The sequence below is a fragment of the Bombyx mori genome, chromosome 23 (assembly GCF_030269925.1).
Source record: "Bombyx mori chromosome 23, ASM3026992v2".
Lineage (NCBI taxonomy): Eukaryota > Metazoa > Arthropoda > Insecta > Lepidoptera > Bombycidae > Bombyx > Bombyx mori.
In genome coordinates this window covers 8,658,477-8,679,602 of record NC_085129.1, presented here as the reverse complement: position 1 = coordinate 8,679,602, position 21,126 = coordinate 8,658,477, and the positions used below count along the sequence as shown (strand labels likewise).

The window sequence follows — 21,126 nt, the reverse complement described above, 5'->3', positions numbered from 1 at the left end:
TCCGGCGAGAAACTCAGTGGGCTAACTTTTAATGAATCTGCTGCATTGTGAGTATTCCATTTTGACCGCGCACTCACTAGAGGGCGCTACATGGGATAGAGACACGCCTTTGGATGCTAGTTCTAACTCTCATTCGCCCAGAATCAACGGTTTAGCTAGTTTATTTTTAATGCCACTCCAATCAGCCGGTAGGCAGCGGCTTGGCTCTGCCCCTGGCATTGCTGAAGTCCATGGGCTACGGTAACCACTCACCATCAGGTGGGCCGTATGCTCGTCTGCCTACAAGGGCAATAAAAAAAAAAATCACTGAATGAGTAGTAATAAAATTCATCGACTAAGCGATAGAAAATGGCACGCCCAACGCATTGTAATGTGATATAATTTTCTATTTTACAATTCCGTTTTTTCGCCAATAGATGGCGCTTGACGCAAAAGCTGAATCGTGCTATTCGTTACCCACGAAATTATATCACATATTTTGATAGTACATAAATCGGTGTTTAGACTTCTTACTTTAAACACTACACAAGCGCAACGTGTAAATGTGTTGAACGCGAGCCACATAGTAGGCGTAGTGAGGGGTGGAAGATTTTTTTCGTTACGGAATTTCACGATTCCGCTCTCAAGCCGTAATAAAGGCCCGCGATAAAATCTATGCAATAGCTTAAAATATAGCAATTTTTTTTATTGCTCAAACATATGACTGCACAAGAAAATACTTTAATATTATTCAAGACTTTTATGGTTTCAGTATCATTAAAGAACAGTTTACATCCGGTGATTAGATAAAGAAGCAATAGGTTTTACTCTACATGCGATGTAGATTTACCATTGTTAGGTCTTCAAAGGGCGCATTGTGGATTTACTACCATTTGTTTTACTAAAACTTATTTATTTTTTATATTCTGTATACTTTCCATGTATTAGGAGCATGACAAAAACTACAAGAAATAATCTTCATTCAGTAGTCTATATTTTTCTTAATTATTTATAATGATAGTTGAAATTCATTTAACTGTGATTCTTGAATAAATCTACGTGGAAAAGATCCGCTGCCGATCTTAGTACCGACGAAGCTCTGGAAACTGGATTCGATTCGGATGCCGAGGAAGATGGTCGTGAGTGCTTTACCGGCTTTTCTGTTTCCCAGAAACTTAAGGCGAACTTCAATTCTGCCCAGAATGCTTCTGACTGGGTCATCTATTAAACAGAAATAGTTAATTACTGTAGTTCATTGGTTTATAAAATGGATTGTAAGTACTGCATTGTAATTTAGTGGTTTTTTTTTATTCTTAGATGGGTGGACAAGCTCACAGCCCACCTGGTGTTAAGTGGTTACTGGAGCCCATAGACATCTACAACGTTAATGCGCCACTCACCTTGAGATATAAGTTCTAACGTCTCAAGTATAGTTACAACGGCTGCCCCACCCTTCAAACCGAAACGCGTTACAGCTTCACGGCAGAAATAGGCAGGGTGGTGGTACCTACCCGCGCGGACTCACAAGAGGTCCTACCACCAGTAAGCACAAATCACACACACACAAATTTCCACAATTTTCACTTCATTTTTTCATTGTCACAAATTTTCAAAAACATAATTTGCAAAATCAGCTTTATTGAATGTGGTACAGTTAAATCATTAGAGTGCTGGCTATAGAGATATTTGCTTGTTTATGTCTTACCTTTTGTTCTATAGCAACTTCCCTAACGTGGTATAAGAATTCAAAGATGCCCATTGCTGCTGCTATCCCGCATCCGATTCCCAGCACAACAAATACACCACCCACATTATCAACGCCTAATGGACTCATACCGGTATCAGCTTTCTTTTCCGTCTACAAAGCAAATGTATTTATAATATTTCAGTTTACTTGTATAAAACTGAGGCAGGCCGTAATTTTTAATTGATATCATCACTAGATGAAAGAATCCTGTTTACTGCTGGACGTACTGCTGGGCATGGGCTTTCTCCAAGTACGGCTAATACCAGCTGTTTCACGGGCAGACGAGTATGAGGCCTACCAGATGGTTACCATCGCTCATGGACATTAGTAATGCCAGCAGAGCCAGAGCCAAGATGCTACCTTTTTATTTACTAGCGACCCGCCCTCGCTTCGCTTCGGAAACATTAAAACACACATGAAACAAAAAATAAAAAATAAAAAAATAATAAAAAAATGTAGCCTATGTTCATCAGGGACAATGTCGGCTTCTAATGGAAAAAGAATTTTTCAAATCGGTCCATTAGTTTCGGAGCCTATTCGAAACAAACAAATCTTTCCTCTTTATAATATTAAGTATAGATTGCTTAGATGGGTGGATGATGTCACAGCCCACCTGATGTTAAGTGGTTACTGGAGCCCATAGAAACCTACAACGTAAATGCGCCATCCACCTTGAGATATAAGTTCTAAGCTCTCAGTATAGTTACAACGGCTGCCCCACTCTTCAAACCGAAACGCATTACTGCTTCACGGCAGAAATAGGCAGGGTGGTGTTACCTACCCGTGCGGACTCAAGAGGTCCTACCACCAGTAACCCTACCGCAAAGATCTTCATTAAAAGCTCTTCTGAAGATTTTTGGTTGGTTACATACACACACACATATATATAAGTAGTGTCTTTTAGTCTAAAAAGGATAAACGTACTCTTTACGTCTCTTTTAAATCAAATGCATACCTTAAAGTATTAAAATAGAAAAACAAAAAAAAAACGCAATTCTATATTTATGTCTTTGGCGTTTACTAAAGAACGAGAATTTTGGTTAAAGCCATTTTATTTCAAAAAGTGCTCTATATGATACATTTCAAATGTAAACCTGTAATTATTGCCAATATTCTGTGAATTCGGTGATTAGCCGCGGAGATTTTAAGCAAATCTCACATTCGACCGTTATTTTATCGTTATAGTCGCTTCTTTGGTTGTGTCCTTGGCATTGCTGACGTCCATGGGCAACAGTAACCACTCACTAGCAAGTGGGCCGTATGCTCGTCTGCCTACAATGTAAATTAAAAAAAAGTATTTCGCTATATCCCAAATATCAAATATTAAACTCTAGTAATAATTTTAGTATTTCTTCAGGTTAATGTTAAATCATTTAAATGTAAATTTATCACAACGAACTTTTTTTTCTCGTAAATTATACATTTGTGTGAAAATTTATTAAAAACTAACAACACAAGCTTCTTCGGGAGGCAATTTCCACCAACGATTTTTTATCTCCACCAATTTCCCGCTTTCGGCTAATTTTAGTACAGCGTTATCGACGGCACCACGGTATGAAGAGACTGAAAAATAAATTTCGTTTTGATAGCATTCCGGGACTATTTTTCTCTGTTCTTTTTTTTATATTACTGTTATGTTGAAACAATCACATTTTTTTGTAGACTCTATTCATCATTTTAATAAGAAATTTCTGAAATGAATTAATGGAAACTATCTTACAAAACGGCATTGCGATTCCGTATCCTTTTGAATCAAGAGGGTCGCCGATCTGCATTAGTTCACAATGACGCTCTAACTGGTATTCAATAGCAGTTGATTCCATGAAATAGGCATAACCTCTTCTGCTTTTAAGTACTCTTTCGACGCCTTCGTCGTTGTTCTTTACGAAAACCGAAGGACGAGCGGATTCCATGGTGCCCCACATTTTTCTATACGTGGTTACATTTGATCGCTAAAATCATTTTGTCATTGTCATTTTCTGATCATAGAATACAAGTTCGATTGTTTTTTAATTGTTTATTTTATAAATTGAGTAAACCGTTTTTATTTTTATTTGTATAAGAGAAGAGGCCGTTTCACAGAAATCATCACTTAAGTCCGCAAAAAGGCAAAGTGCTATCATCAAATAGTTCTAAGAAATTGTTAGCACCTGAAGCGTACGTATATGAGACGCCCGTTGGATTCATATTAAATTAAGCGATTATATCAGGATCAAAATTCTTTATTATTGACCATTATCGAAGTAGTATTGAAAAAGAAATGCGCTTTGCGCTACACACATTTTAATACAGAAAACTTAAGGTTTGAAAGCTGGGACAGCCGTGGTACTGTAAAAATGGAGACCTTAGAATTCGTGTTTCAACGTGGGCAACGGCATTTGCGTTTTAGATGTCTATGAGCTTCGGTAACCACTTAATGGTGGGTCGTGAGCTTGTCCACACATTTTACCAATAAAAAAATAAGAAACTAAATTCCACCATCGACTTTGATCTTTGACATGCCGTGACGGCCGACTTTTCGTTTATTGATATTTATCGATTTTTGTGTGTTGTGTTGATGTTTATATTGTGTGTGACAAAAATACGCTACCATACTTTGTCGCATATTCGATGACATGAAATACACGGTTAAATACCTTGAAAAATGAGTAAGTGGAACCACCAAATAAAGTTCCATATTTAACTTTGGTTTGTGAAGCTAAGTCTTCAACATTTTTAATGGAATCGTCCATTGCCGCGTTAGTTAAGAAGGCAGCGAGATTGGCGGTGTATGACGAACACATGATAAGAGCAAAGAACCACCACATCCCGCAAACCCACCTCGTGGAATAGCCCCTGAAATAAAGAAGAAGAATTAATCTGTCAGCAATAAATTATGTTTATTTTACGAGTGTATCCCCTTTTTAAGCAATTTAAATTATTGAAATAACGGAACTAAAACTAAATTTTACAATTTATGACATGGACAGCATTATGCTTAACGCATTCGAACCCTTGATGACGCGTTGTGACGTCACAACTGGTGCTAATCTGCCTATAATTGTCACAACGAAATTTGGTGTTTAAGTTTTAAGGGTGAAAAGTCTGTAAAAGCTGAGACTTCTACCTCATCTCTTGAAGTACGTGAATTCGTTTATCTGCAGAGTGCAAAAAATAATATTGCCAAATTAGTTATACTCACTTAGGCAAAATGTCTGAACCTTGAGTCATGATTGAACCCATAGTTAACCAACAAGAGTTTTTGATGTGCCAGATATTTTCTAGTTCTTCTGGTGATTTATCACACGGATGAGGATTTTCCCAATCATTTGGAGCCAGTCTGAAGAAAACGTTAAAAACGAATAAGCAAGCAATACGAAACAAATTCAATATCAAAATATATGATTCGACTTGATATCGTGATGTAAATGCTACCATCGGTTAAAAAAATAACGTGTTTCCGAGAAAAACTCACGAAAGAAACATAGCAGGCCTGACATTTAAATAACAAGATAATAAATAACAAGAAACACGATAAAATTTTCAATTATGCATCAGAAAATATTTAAAGTAAGAAATCTAAAATTTTGAATATAATAATAGTTTTCAATTGTTTTAACCTGGCTAAAATGTGAAGTAGTAAAGACACCAATAAATAAGCTGCTCCCATATAAATCCATACATCGACAGAAAAGGGCTTTAGGAAGGAAAATAGCTCTGGATCCGGAGGGATTGGCTTCGAATATAAAATCGAAATGCCCAAAGTCATAAACGGAGTTGTAAAGTCAACATAAGATCTTCGTTCGTATGTTATCGTCAAATCGCATATTGCTAAATCTGCTTTCTAGAATTGAAAGTAAAGATTAGTAAATTGAAGTGAAGCTAAAAAATATAATAGTATTTTTTTTGAAACTTAGGTTGCGTAGAAGGATTAATGGTCCATCTGGTTATCATAATCTATAGCCATAACGTACTTTAGAAGTTATTATCACGTAATTTCGTCTACTTTAAAACATATAATCAAAATAATGTAATAACCAAACAAAATTATTGTGGGTAGGCATTGTAGTGATAATTAGATTTAGTAACAACTTAATACCAGGTGGGCCAAAAGTACACTTCTACAGATATAAAAAAATAACGTACTCGTTCTAACAACTGCCCTATTAGTCCATCCCAACTCTTAGTATCTTTATTGTATGAGCCGTACCCGTTTCCTGGTACGATCTCAATTTCGTAATTCAATTTCAAACTTTCTTTTAAAATTTCATGTATTAAATCTTTTGAATAACCCTCGTAGCGATCATTGCCTGTGTAGGTCTCACCTGGCGGTGGAGTTCTTTCTACTAAATAAGGAGCACCGATCCGAGAAACGACTTTGAATGTTTTGTTCTGCCATTTCTCAGCCAAACGTTCTTTCGACTCGCTGTCTGTTCGAAAGTATACGAAGTTTGTATCAGAATTCCATTGTGCTATACTGGCGAAACCACTATTGGACAGTTCTAAAATTTCTACATTGAACTTTGTTCGGTCACCTGTAGTGTTATCAACTGTTATCGTATTCGTGATACCGACAATTGGATTCTGTAAGAACATAAACAAATATTTAAAATATATTTCGAGACATAATTTTGTTTCAAAATAGCGTGGTTACCGTTAAAATGTGATTCAGGAAATCCTCTCCTATTTCCCATTTGTCTTCAGAGCCACACTCAATTGGCTTAGCTTCAATTTTGAATTCTTCTGGAGCGCTCTCCACGGCGTCTGTGATCAACCGCGCTGCATCACTTGCTAGAGCTGTTTCAACCTGTGTAGTATTGAATTGCTCGAGATTGTCACAAAATATGTTTCAACTAGTATTCAATGAATCGTACGTGTGAAGTGTACGTACTGTTATTTGTTGTGGTTGAACTGGTATTTTTATATCAGGTGTTACTCTCACTTTCCAGTCAGCTAAATACGACTTAGTTCTAGCATCTGAATAATCAAATATTCTTAAACAGGTAACGTTTGATAATCCATATCGCAGCTCCTCTAGATCAAGTGTATGAGCGTCGAGGGAAGTAAGAATATAGCTCTGTAAAAGTAGACAGGGTAACATTCAAATAAGTAGTTGGTTTTTGTGTAATCTTGGAGATGTAATAAAAACGCGCGCTTTAATGAATTCTTAGCTACTTTGTGGCAATTAGCGATACTAATGGCTTAGAAAAACTTACTGTAGAAGTCAAAGGAAAAAAATTATGCCGAACACAAATGCTGGGTAGATTTAATTTAATAGCTTCGGTCTCCATATGTCTGATGTCATAAAGAAGGACTTACAAAAAACAGGCAGAACGTTTGATGAAAAAAAATATTCAGAGTTGATAGGACCATCATTCAAGATCGACACAAAGAACAAGATGATTAAGAAACCGAAAGTTACCATGTAATCTTCGAAGAAATTAACTTCACGAGCTTGTCGAAGGTAATCGAGTACTCGATGAGCTGGGCAGTCGAGTATGACTCGAGTTTCGCCAGTGGCTTTCAAAGTTTTTAATAACGTACGGTTGTCTTCGCCAGGAGCAAGTTTTCTTACCAGCCACTTCACTTCCGAATCAGCGTGCTTTAATATCTCCTGTAGTCTTATTAAGCCTTATAACATATATTTAATATTATTATTTGATTAAATTCGTTGTATTTTTTTTTTGAAAGCTGTTGAAGTATGCCTGTATGGATGGAAACCACTATATTTGTCTACTTATGCCATGAAGTCGTCCTACCTTCCAGTTTGAAGATGTTATAAAATAGAATTGGCTTTCACACCGTAATGTCCATCAATACTGGTAGTCACTTAAAAGAGGTCGTGAACGTCATCAACGATAGCACTAATAACTAAGATAAAACTATTGTCATCTTATCTCGACAAAGTTGCGCCATAAATCAATCAAGATTTAGTAGAAAAGGAAGTAGGTATTGTTTGTATAAATTGTATTATCGTCACTAATTCGATTTGTAGACCGTTATACCTTGATCATCATCATAAAGTAAAGTGTACGTAGTCCAATCGCTGTCTTTAATGAATATTGCAATGGCCTTCGACAAGGCTACTGCCTCTGGATACAAATTAATACCAGGCGGCGACGGACGCTCTAGACCACGGACCGGAGGTGGACGCCAATTAGCCTAAAATTAGTAAACTGATTTGGAAAACGGATATCAAAATAATTACATCCAATTTTTGAGTATGAATTAAATGACAAAAACTTATGAACGTACTAAAGTAACACTGCTGCTTAGTCTTAAAGATAACTAAGTCTAAGATAACTAGTTTAATAAAGTCCTTTTGAAATTCAAACTGGAATATTATTATTATTATTATTTTTTCCCTACCTAAGCTGATAGCCTTGAGAGGCTATTTCAGCGGAACCTTAACTAGTAGGTGAGCTCACGGGGCTCAAACCTGAGGACGTTGCTAGCACGAACCCTAGCAAGAGCTGTGCTTCGCAGAATCTACCACCGGATCGGAAACGCGACCCACTGAGAAGATCCAGCGAGAAACTCAGTGGGTTGTGTCTGAGGGTTAACTTACTCGTCGAGCCCTTCGTCACAAGCGACGGGTTCGACGAGAACGGTGACCGGTGCTTGAGGTACCTAAAAGCACCGTTAGTGGATCGGGAGAATCCGAAATGACGTGTTTGGGGCGACGTCGACTGCTTTTGGAATATTAAATAATTTTACCTGAATATGAGGAATTCCTGCAGAACGGCATCGTGCTTCGACAGCGGAAGCCGAAATCGGATCAGTGGGACCAAATATAGCTATGACACCCTGACTTATCAATTCACAAGCTGCAAATTTTTAATTAAATACGAATAAATATATAAAATAAAAATACGAATAAATATATAAGATATTGTTACTGGTATTACAGGGAGCATTGAACGAATTCATAGACAACTTGGGCATTGCTCGGGTTTTAAGAGTTAATAATCTGTTATACCATAACTTGAACACCATGGCAATCCTCTTCATTTATCTATCTTCATCATCTTAAATCTCTTAAGTCTCTCAACGGTTTGGATATCAATGAAATGTAATCTCTTATGCCATTAATTGGCTTACGGCCCACGTTTTAGCCTCATTATTAATCTATGGTTAGGAAACTACCGATTACAGGAATGGTAAGCAAATATTTGAAACCAAGATAATACATTTTATATAGAAACACTTTAAATCAATGCAAATCATTATCGGTCTCATGAAATTGTACATTTGCTGATTGATGTTGAGGTTGAGTTAGTTCAAACCTAAGGTATCAATGTAAAGCCCAATTTTCAATGAATAAGCGTAGGCTGACCCAGTGCTAGATTAAAATCAAGAATTTTGCGCTCCACTCCACCAGGAATGCTTGAAGCACTTACCTCCCAAGTTCGTATTTGAAATTATTTTCAGTAATTTAATGCCTTTAAAATGACAAGAGAAAGTTTAAATCTAAATGCGAGTACACTGTTACATTATATGAGTGAATATAGTAAAATAAATGCTTATAATGTATCATAGATACTTCTATCTAGTATTTATAGATAATAGTAAGGCTACATAAATTCGGTAAATGATAATAATATACAATCTATTCACTCAGATCCAGCTGCTAATACGAAGGTATGTTTCGGAAATTGGTTTTTTCGAGCCAAAGCCACTATTCTTTCATCATTTAGTCATCATCATTTTCAAATTGAGGAATTATCTTTTTGAACCGATAATTGCTAAGATCAGATGTACATTAAGTTAGTCTGACAATCTCAGTTAATTATTTAAAAAAAAATGCAGTGAAATGTTGAAGCTCAAAACACAAAAGGTTTTCTATACAAAGTCTTATACATACCAGCTTTAGAGGCTGCAAAACTATCTCCGTGTGGAGCATACACAGCCTTCAGAACATAATGATAGCGTTCACTTTCCATTGAAGCGCGAGCTAGAGCTGAACCGAATGCAACTTCTGTCACAGTATTCGGAGGAAATACTGCTCCTAGAAATGGTCATGCGAAACTTATTGTTATGTTGACAAGATTTTCGACAATTTTGTTGACACGTGAGGCGCATGCCCAAGTCTTTTGCGGGTAAGAAAATTAATCAAGTTACCGACTTGTCACAATTATTTTTAGAACATTATATTAAAAAAAAAACAACAGAAATACTTTAAGTACATTTTTTTTCTCATTACAAATTGTAGATAGTGTCTTTTCAGTAATTCATTGACCTTTATATCTTTGCTATTCAATAAATTAATCATACAAACAAAAAAAGAATTGGTTTCTTTAAATATTGTATAAATTAATTGGTAATTTTGAGACAGTAATGCATGCGAAAATCTTAAAGTATTTGATGCTTCGCAAACTGTTAAATATAATAATATAAATAAATGCCAGATAGAAAACATCTCGAAAATGAATAAATAAAAATACTAGATATCAATTATATTTGCAACTTGTAAGTATCTAATATAAGATCTTGGTTAATCCGTTTTGATTACATTAAATAGCTAACCCATTTCGAAAATAAAATAAACAATATCAATATATTTATAAGAATTTGAATAAGTAAAATTCGTTTATAAATTTTAGTCCAACTTCTTACTTAAAACATTACAAAAATTTTATGGCGCCATTGACGCATCAATCGAAAACAGCAAAGGGGTAAAACTTTACAAATATAATTTAATCCAAATCGTCTCACCAACGTTGATCACAGTCTTGAAAGTTTCGAAGTTCCGGAACACTGCTTCACCATTGTTGAAGATTAAAATTATAATTACAATCACGTACTTTCCTATGAAGTGAAAACAAACTAACTTTGAACAAAGATATTGTGGTGATATAAGGTTATGTTTTCACTAGTCACTTGTTCAGAGCCGTTACTTTTTAAGTTTTTCTCTACATTAGTTAAGTAATATAATTTTTTTATGTTAAGTATAATTTATTAGTATATGTTATCAATTGGTTGAATTAATTGGCAATGGAACTATAGTTAGTTATAGTTTTAGTGTGCAATGGTAGGCAGTGGCTTGGCTCTGTCTCTGGCATTGCTGAGGTCCAAAAGCGACGGTAATCACTCATCATCAGGTGGGCCGTAGGGTCGTCTCCTTACAAAGGCAAAAAAAATCTTTTGTCTAAATTTTTTTGTTACGATTGCACTAGGGGCACCGACTTCTAATGAAAAATACAAACTACAGTATTAAAATATATATGGTCTTTTAAAATCTGAAATAAAATAAATCAAACTATCAAAATTTTTGAGGTGAATATAATTAAAATAGTTGGCGGTTTAAATCATATTTTTAATTTTTTTAACTCGCAAGTTAACCCATCTAATCCTAATGTACTTACTTATTGTACACGGAGACATAATAAACCTTCAATAAAATTGTTAAGGCTCCCGATTTCTGGGATCGACGAACTCTATATACTCTATATACATAATAAACTTTGTACGAAACCTTCGGAGACCTACTCTAAGCAGCGCTTATTCGGTTTATTTGAATGTATAATTTTAGTCTCAAACAAGGAGAGTATTTGTTGTTTTTATTTCCCTTGTAATGTGCGTGTTAACATTGATCGTGTCAATATAATTTAAGATATTTCTTACTTACTTCCTATACAAATAAACGGCTTATTCATAGAAGGTTTGAATGAAGTTTATTCAACCACTAATCTGTTTGATTAAAGTCTCTAGTACTAGCATCGGCTTATCAATAGAGAAGATTTTCCTGAGTTTTAGATTCATTTAGAGATTACATTTTTGAAACTATTGCTTAATGTCTAAGAGTAAAAAATGTATTTTACTTATCATTATTAGTAAAATACATTTTTTAACATACATTTTTTTTTATCAACCGAAAGCTAAGGTGAAAACATTGAAAACTTAAGAACAAAATACTTCACAAAAATAAGTGCATTTATAAAACAAAACTGTTGAAATACGTGGTAATTTATACAAAATTTACAATGAGATTAATATACTCACCTCTATCGAACATGGTTGACGTAAATCCGGAATACGAGCTGTGAATTTCAATGGACATCCGTCACATCCGAACTTTGTTTGTTCCACACACATTCACTAGCACATTCGGAGCATGCATACAACGGGTCACTTCGGTGTTTGTCTGTCAGCTGTTTCCAACGCATTCGCATACATTATAGCGATTACTTTGCCAGTTCGATTGTGTAAAAATAGATATGTAATTAGGACGAGTAATGCAATGCATTTGTTTTGCAAATAATAATGTGATTTTATCATTTTTAAAGATGTCGAATGATCGGAGTTGTATTATCGTGTCTGCATCCGTATATTGTATGAAATGTTAGACATTATCTTAATATAGAATCATAAATATATATGCACATAATTTAATGTCTGAATTTATGATGTAATCGAAAACATTACCAAGTTAATTAATTCTCCCATGCACTCATATGTCCGTTTTCTAATTGATTTGAAACTTGGTACAATTATTACGGGCACTTAATTGAAAGTTTCTGTCAGAGTAAGTAGTATCAAAGCTTGAGGGTTGGCGCGCAGGTCATTTCCAAAAAATGTAAACATATCGTTCGTTACAACGAAGCGTGGCAGGGATTCGCTGGAATGATGTACTAGAAGCTGTATCAATGATTTCGAAAAGGCATTTCTTCCGATAATTTTATAATTTTTTTGCAATATTAGCTCATGGACATTAATGTGAACGCTGCTACATGTATTCACTCAATTGAATAGTATAATGGCTGTCCCACCCTCTAAGCTGATATACATAGGATATGATACATAGGATCACATATACATGCTTCTCAGTAGGAATATGTCCTGGTACTACTTACCCGTGTGGTGTCACAAAACGGTCTACCACCTGTAAATATCAGTTGGCGATCTCCGTGTGCTAGTGTATTAATCAGATAATACTTCTATCTATTCCCTATTGAATACCTAAGGTGCCATTTACGACACCCGTATTATGGAATTTTTTTTTTATTTTTTTTTTATTGCTTAGATGGATGGACGAGCTCACAGCCCACCTGGTGTTAAGTGGTTACTGGAGCCCATAGACATCTACAACGTAAATGCGCCACCCACCTTGAGATATAAGTTGTAAGGTCTCAGTATAGTTACAACGGCTACCCCACCCTTCGAACCGAAACGCATTACTGCTTCACGGCAGAAATAGGCAGGGTGGTGGTACCTACCCGCGCGGACTCACAACAGGTCCTACCACCAGTAATTACGCAAATTATAATTTTGCGGGTTTCACTTTTATTACACGATGTTATTCCTTCACCGTGGAAGTCAATCGTGAACATTTGTTGAGTACTTATTTCATTAGAAAAATTGGTACCCGCCTGCGGGATTCGAACACCGGTGCATCGCTTCAACACAAATGCACCGAACGTCTTATCTTTTAGGCCACGACGACTTCTTCGACTGATCGATAACTAATTATGGAGCCTAAAAATCAAAGAAGACACAAAACTGAAACTACACCTGTTCTAGTTGCATTTCGCTTTTAATAATTTCCTAACTCCGAAGCCGCGGAGAAGCAAAAGCTTTAACTTAAATGTAAAATAAATACAGTTGTGTTGTAGCAAAAAGCTCGTGAATTTTAAATAGACACTATAATTATAGGTAACAGAATCCTCAAAGCTATATACACTGGAATATAATTAAGGCAATTTTTTTTCTTTTTATCTGGCATTTAATATTTCATGACTCTGAGTATTTTTGAAATATTTGTGATCACGTACAAGTCGGTATAATCATGTCTAAAGTTCGCAAAAAGCAGCGAAAATGTTGTACCGAAGTAGATGGTTTTGGATTACGCAAAATCTTCGGAAGGATCCGTTGTTGAGTTAATTTATTTTAATGGCAGATTGACTTTTATGTTCGGATCTGCTGGAGAAAAAAGAAGAATGTGTTCTAAAAATATAAGTTCAAGTTTGGAAACTACATATAAACTAAAATAGTAACTACACGGTTAGTGAAACATTTGGACGTCAGCCATGGATTGCGACATCTCACCGATACACTTAGCACATCCTAAATACGTCAATGATTTAAATTAAATGACCCCTATATCAGATCTCTCGTTGATTTTACAGTATTGTAATAGATATCATTAATAAAGTGAATTATAATTTAGGCTGACTGAAATATCTTTATATATATATTTCTTCTATCCGTGCGTTTGTCATTGAACTCCTCCTAAACGGCTGGACCGATTTCAATGTTTTTTTTTCGTATGCCTTTGGGTGGCAGATTTAGTTTAGATTCACAAATAAGCCCGGCAGATGGCGCTGCAGTCGGTATCTAGGTTATTTATCTATACTGCAACTAAACGGTTGGATATTGTTCAAGATTCAAATCTTCGCGCCACCGCTCCATATCGTTATGACGTCTCATCGGCGTCTACTCTCTGTAATCTATGCCACTATTGCGCACACGCCATTTATTGCAATTTTTGTGAAAGTCTTTTTTAATGCATTTTTTACTGTTTAAAATAAAGTACACGTTATAAGTCGAATTATCGTCATTTAATTTAAAATCCATACCTGGCCCCTAGAGATATAATTGAATGAATTTTTGAATGATTCATTTCATTCATTTTGTATATGCAGGATAACGTCTGTCAGGTCCGCTAGTACCCGTATAAATATTTTAACAATTGTATTCATTTTTAATAGTAGTTGTATTATTATTGTCCCCCCTTTATTTGTGTTACAATCATTTATTTATCGAAGAGTCAAGTTATTTGCTGTCAACATTGTAATAAGAACACGAACATAAATAAAATTCGAGGAAACTTGTTCGAATAGAACGAAGAACCCGTTTCTATAAAGAATTGCCAAGATCCTTTTCACAAACATCCATCGTCAAAAGCTGTACCAAGCTACAAACAAACAAACTTTACAAATGTCTCTACTATTTTTCGTCTTGCCAAAGTAATTTTCGTAATAGCTACATCAAAATGAATAATTACACGATATTGAGTGAGATTTATTGTTTTTAACCGTTGTTTGTAATGTTTCAAACCCCGTTAGAGGATTTTCATCATTTACAATTTTAATTATTTAAATTGTTTAGAGCTACTCTATCTTATTAAATAAGAGTAATTTTATTTTTACTTGTAGAAGACGAATGGGCGCACGGCTCAGATTGTATAAAGTAAAGTCGCCATGAAGTTGAAGTCGCAATTGTATTGAATGAGGGCTTTTTTACCCTTCAAACTCGAACGTTAGACTAGTTTGGTGCCTAAATAGGACTGTGGTGCTACCTTTGGGGGGCTCACAATACGCCCTTCCACTAGTACAGGGTATCGTATATGCTATATCGCCTTATCAGAGCTTATCTATAGGTTTGTCGGAACCTACTATTGCGAGGAGATTATTATGGCATTCAACCCAGGCTGCTTTACAAGCTTCATGTAGTTTGTGCAAAGTATGTCTATATTTGATGTTACATATGCATGTTATCGTCATTGTTTGGAACGTCGCTTCAACATTCGGGCCGCTTTAATATTCAATATTCACTTTGTAACTCGAAAAAGGACAGACAAACAACTCTACAGGGACTATGCTTTCTTAATGTTCATGCGTAATACATACGAATCAAATTCTTATGTACCCTTTTATTATTCGAGGAATTTGACGTAGAAAGTATAATAATCTATACTAGGATTTAATAATCTATACTAGGTTAATAATAATAATCTATTAGGTTACCTAGGTTAATAATCTATACTGGTTAATAATAATCTATACTAGGATTTTTAATGTTAGCCATAATATATTTAAGATATCGAGTAATCAATATAGTTAAAAAAAATTCACTGGATCATATTATTTAATTTAGAATCTGCAGATAATTTTTGATGTTCGTATAGTGCTTTACCGAAGATCTTTTTAGAAATATTAATTTAAATTATAGCCTTACGATTTCATCTTATGTCAGGTTTTAAGGGTTAAAGAGTGGGTTAATGTGTCGGGTTATTGTGTGCTCATATCACAATGATTAAGATTAAGGTACATAATATGTCCTATTGTTTACTACTTATGTATTTTTAATTCATGAATTATTATTACAAAGTTTCAATTGCATTTATTATAATATCGACTATTGCATCCCTTCAAACGAAACGCATATTTACACCGAGGCAGATGTAGACAGCGCGGTACCTACCTGTGTGGCCGCGGTCTCTACATACATACAAATAGGTACCGCGTGGGTTTTATAGAGTATAGTAATTGACAATATTATACTTTATATTCGGATTAAGTCTATCTGTATTTGCTACTTAATTTTTTTCTCAATTGATAATTGATTCGAATAACACGATATAGAGGTTATATGAATTAATATAATATTTAATGATATAGGAATTAATAGGAAATCTAACTAATGTTAAAAGAGTTATATTTGGAAAAAAAAATCGAACAGAAATCTTACAGAACTGTGTATATGTCGTTTTAAAAGTGGACAGTTAACAAATTGTTCGATAAGTTTCTCGCTTTGGAACTAGGACGCTCTGCACTGAAACTCGACCATTCTAAGATAACTTTATCACTAGCAAACTTCGAACTTCGGGTCCGACGGTATATCTAACCGCGTTATTAAACTTCTACCCGTCCAACTCATCGTGATGTTGGCATCTATTTTCAATGCCGCTATGGCGAACTGTATCTTTCCCGCGGTGTGGAAAGAAGCGGACGTTATCGGCATACATAAACCCGGTAAACCAAAAAATCATCCGACGAGCTACCGCCCGATTAGCCTCCTCATGTCTCTAGGCAAACTGTATGAGCGTCTGCTCTACAAACGCCTCAGAGACTTCGTCTCATCCAAGGGCATTCTCATCGATGAACAATTCGGATTCCGTACAAATCACTCATGCGTTCAACAGGTGCACCGCCTCACGGAGCACATTCTTGTGGGGCTTAATCGACCAAAACCGTTATACACGGGAGCTCTCTTCTTCGACGTCGCAAAAGCGTTCGACAAAGTCTGGCACAATGGTTTGATTTTCAAACTATTCAACATGGGCGTGCCGGATAGTCTCGTGCTCATCATACGGGACTTCTTGTCGAACTGCTCTTTTCGATATCGAGTCGAGGGAACCCGCTCCTCCCCACGACCTCTCGCGGCTGGAGTCCCGCAAGGCTCTGTCCTCTCACCCCTCCTATTTAGCTTATTCGTCAACGATATTCCCCGGTCGCCGCCGACCCATTTAGCTTTATTCGCCGACGACACGACTGTTTACTATTCTAGTAGAAATAAGTCCCTAATCGCGAAGAAGCTTCAGAGCGCAGCCCTAGCCCTAGGACAGTGGTTCCGAAAATGGCGCATAGACATCAACCCAGCGAAAAGTACTGCGGTGCTATTTCAGAGGGGAAGCTCCACACGGATTTCCTCCCGGATTAGGAGGAGGAATCTCACACCCCCCATTACTCTCTTTAGACAACCCATACCCTGGGCCAGGAAGGTCAAGTACCTGGGCGTTACCCTGGATGCATCGATGACATTCCGCCCGCATATAAAATCAGTCCGTGACCGTGCCGCGTTTATTCTCGGTAGACTCTACCCCATGATCTGTAAGCGGAGTAAAATGTCCCTTCGGAACAAGGTGACACTTTACAAAACTTGCATAAGGCCCGTCATGACTTACGCGAGTGTGGTGTTCGCTCACGCGGCCCGCACACATATAGACACCCTCCAATCCTTACAATCCCGCTTTTGCAGGTTAGCTGTCGGGGCTCCGTGGTTCGTGAGGAACGTTGACCTACACGACGACCTGGGCCTCGAATCAATTCGGAAATACATGAAGTCAGCGTCGGAACGATACTTCGATAAGGCTATGCGTCATGATAATCGCCTTATCGTTGCCGCCGCTGACTACTCCCCGAATCCTGATCATGCAGGAGCCAGTCACCGTCGACGCCCTAGACACGTCCTTACGGATCCATCAGATCCAATAACCTTTGCATTAGATGCCTTCAGCTCTAATACTAGGAGCAGGCTTAGGGACCCCGGTAACCGTACTCGTCGAACTCGACAAAGAGGTCGACGTGCAGCCTAACCCATGCATCAGCCCGCTGAGTTTCTCGCCGGATCTTCTCAGCGGGTCGCGATTCCGATCCGGTAGTAGATTCATTCGCGAAACAATTGCTCTTGAGTTGTTAGGTCTCCTTCTGAGGCGCTCGGGCAGTTGTTAGCAAATCCCGCCCCTCTTGGCTGAGCCTTTGCTCGCCCACCTGTCCTGGTGAAACTGGAAAGGCCTTCGGGCCACCAGTAAACTTTCAATCATAAAAAAAAAAAAAAAAAACTTCGAACTTAGTACGGACTTAAAAAGCAGACTGGATTTCTAAAAAAATGTTCGTATTACATGAATTCAATGAATCGGAGCTTAGTATCTTTGAATTATGGGAAGATTTTTAGTTTGGAATGGCGATGGAGCTCATCCGTGAGAACGTACATCATGTTTTATCACCAGTACGCCATTCTTTTTATGAGGAGCACGTGCTACGTACATTTAGATTAATTGGCACCTGTCCCAGGATGGAAAGTTAAATCCACGAACAACTAACATTATATACACTAATATTACACTGTACGACGGGAATGCCCATTTTTCTAATTCAACTTTCGGTCATACTTCAGTATCGCAGCAGTAGATAATACATAGCTGTATTTATGTTTAACAAAAAAAGCGACGAGAGTTAATCTATCTATATAAAAACAAAGAAATAATTACGATAGAAAATGATATATTCCAGACATTACAAGAATTAGAATAAACTAGAATGCCCAATAAACATTAACAACAAATGTTTTGTCGCTGAGATCTATTGTCAGATACCAAACAGCAGTAGATACAAATATGGGCGCAAAATAAAACAAATAAAATACAACCTTAGGACTATGAACATAATGTATGTTATGGTAATAAAAATAAAACAGATTCCATTAAAATAACACTGGTCTACAAACAGAAAGATAACTCCTTCCCATATCACGTTATCGTCTCATTATCCTTGTAAACGTTGAACAATAAATATCGTTAGTAGAAACAGACTTTGTGACAATAGACCTTTCATAACAAAATGGGGTTGGCTTAAATGAACAACATTAGGTTTCTGTATATTGTATCCGATACGAAGACCTAGTATTTTTCAAGGCGTATTGAATACATTATCATATCATTACGACAAGGCGGAATCTGAGCATTTTCTTTTTTGATGGCTCCTGTTTTTTTACTCAAAGAGAAAATTGTACAGAAGTTTTGCATCTGATTTGGATAGTCAAGCTCATGAGCAACCTACTTTTAAGTGGCTATTGGATATTATAATATATGAATGCAGTAAAACGAAAGGTTAATCATTAGTCATTACAATTATGAATGTCTGCTACTCTATAAGCCTATCGTGATTACTTTTCGGCAGAAAAAATTAGGACAGTTGTAGACTAATTAAGTAGACTAATCAAAGGTGTAGAATCATAAAAGCTCAATCTATAATCTGAATTTTTTGTTAGAGATCGGTAGGGAAATAAATAACTCAAAATGACGGTAAATCACGCCCCATTACTGAATGCATTAATCGCCATACAGACAATCGTTATGTAAGATCACTCATCGCCCATCGCCTATTTATATGGGTTTCTGTTGAAAATACAGAGAAATGTAATTCGAATGAATATTTTTTTATCATTTAATATCAGAGTTAAGAAAGCTTAGAACTGCAAATATACAACTTCTGCTTTCTTTACATTTCACAAATTATTTTATCTTAAGCATTCCGTAAATCTAAGCGTGCACGTAACAAGGGGTGCTGGAGCAAACAAGCAGAAACACACGGTAACGCATGTAGAGCCCCAAGTAGCCAAGAAATTTTGAAGATAGATACGATGATTTCATTTCGAAACTTGGAACTGTCTTGGCATATATCCAGCAGGCACAACGGTGGACAACTGGATCTATTGTCAACAAAACTGTACCTGTTGAATAATGGATGCATTTATCCTTTATTAAACTAGAAATGGTTCCTTTAAGGAAAATCTTATTCGTATTGCTTGATATTTTCGATAAATCGTAGAGCATTGTAGTAGATTCTGGACTACAATAACCAGCTTTGTTCGAAGATTAAAGAGAAATAATATAGGTATAGTAACCGGCAAACTTCTTGAGCAAATGACCTTGATTGCGCAGAACCGAATTTTAGATCACTTTGGTGGTGAGGGTGAGGCGCGACGGCAGGGGAAATCGTATCGGGCGCGTTATTGGTAGATCAGTCGAACCTTGCGCCCCGCACCGCGCCCTCATTCCGCTTGCTCCCAAAAGTACACTTGCGTACAGTGAAAAGTTTATCGTTATTAATCGTTAAGTTATTTGTTATAATTGCTTGTTGACTTTGTTGCCATTGCTATTTGTTGAGTGTTTGTTGATTTTTTATAAAAAATACACTATGCCGCGACAAACTGGTGTAGTATTCAAAAGAAAGGGTAAAAAAATTGTGTACGACGTATATTGCTTCATTATAAAACAGGGGAAGAATGATATGGAAAAAGTAAAACAGACTTCGGAAGCAACAAAAACATCAGTCAGTACTGTTAGGTGCATTATTAACGAAGCTAAAGACTCTGACCTGCTCGCCGTGTTTTGGACTCCGGGTAAGAAAAGATCAGGGATGAAGAAAGTTACCGGAATGGATAGTTTCGTTCAATCTTTAATAAAAAGATGTAATCATAATAACTACATAACAAGCAGCGAAACTCCGTACCGTAGAAAGGCTTCGAAAACTTTAAAGAAGATATAAATTTTAATGGCTCGGAATGAAGCTTACGACGAATTATGAAAGAGCTAGGCTTCAGATGGAAAAAAAAACAGAAAATAATCGGAAGCTGGTAATTGAAAAAAGTAACATTCGATTACTACGAATCGAATATCTTCAAAAAAAAATTAATTATAGACAAAAAAGAAGGCCGAACCGACCGAGTTGTAAACTACACCGATGAGCCCTATGTCGACTCATCACGATGATAGCGACTCGGGTGATGAAAACAGTGATGATGATGGTGGTCAAGATTATGATAACGAAAAAAAAAATCCAAATACCAGATACGCTTCAACTGAACTAAGACCTGGCAACAGCTCTAGTTTGTAGGAGTGGGTAATATCGGTTTTGCCGCGTATCGAATCGTATCTATATATCGAGGATCAATATCGGATATTGAATCTATATATTTTCTGAATCTATATATTGATGGATGCTAGTAGATTTTCTCGATTCATGATATTTGAGATTTGAAACGATACGCTGATATAATATCGTAGTAGATATAGATTTAAGTCAACGTTATACGGTTGGTTTTCTGATATCAATTTATAATATGATCTTAAAAGTAAT

At 36.4% G+C, this 21,126-nt stretch overlaps 1 protein-coding gene across 1 annotated transcript; it reads right to left on the bottom strand.

Annotated features, from left to right (window-relative positions):
* Positions 1-951: 951 nt before the first annotated feature.
* LOC101744582 (glutamate receptor ionotropic, kainate 2) lies at positions 952-9,663 on the bottom strand. Its single transcript, XM_038019364.2, has 14 exons — positions 9,570-9,663; positions 8,423-8,532; positions 7,711-7,867; positions 7,128-7,336; positions 6,597-6,782; positions 6,360-6,512; positions 5,852-6,289; positions 5,326-5,549; positions 4,908-5,045; positions 4,363-4,561; positions 3,447-3,678; positions 3,177-3,289; positions 1,685-1,837; positions 952-1,200 (listed from the first exon to the last, which is right to left on the bottom strand). Exons 1-14 carry the CDS (start codon positions 9,646-9,648, stop codon positions 1,012-1,014), a joined length of 2,580 nt encoding a protein of 859 aa, XP_037875292.2. The 5' UTR covers positions 9,649-9,663; the 3' UTR covers positions 952-1,011.
* Between the last annotated feature and the right edge of the window lie 11,463 nt (positions 9,664-21,126).

Bases quoted from the DNA above. Each gene is read 5' to 3' on its own strand.
- LOC101744582 (XM_038019364.2), bottom strand. From the start codon at position 9,648: ATGGAAAGTGAACGCTATCATTATGTTCTGAAGGCTGTGTATGCTCCA. The intron at 7,337-7,710 runs GTATAACGGTCT...ATATGTTATAAG, and splicing joins ACTTTATGATGATGATCAAG to GCTTAATAAGACTACAGGAG. The intron at 3,679-4,362 runs GTATTTAACCGT...AAATGATTTTAG, and splicing joins CCACTTACTCATTTTTCAAG to CGATCAAATGTAACCACGTA.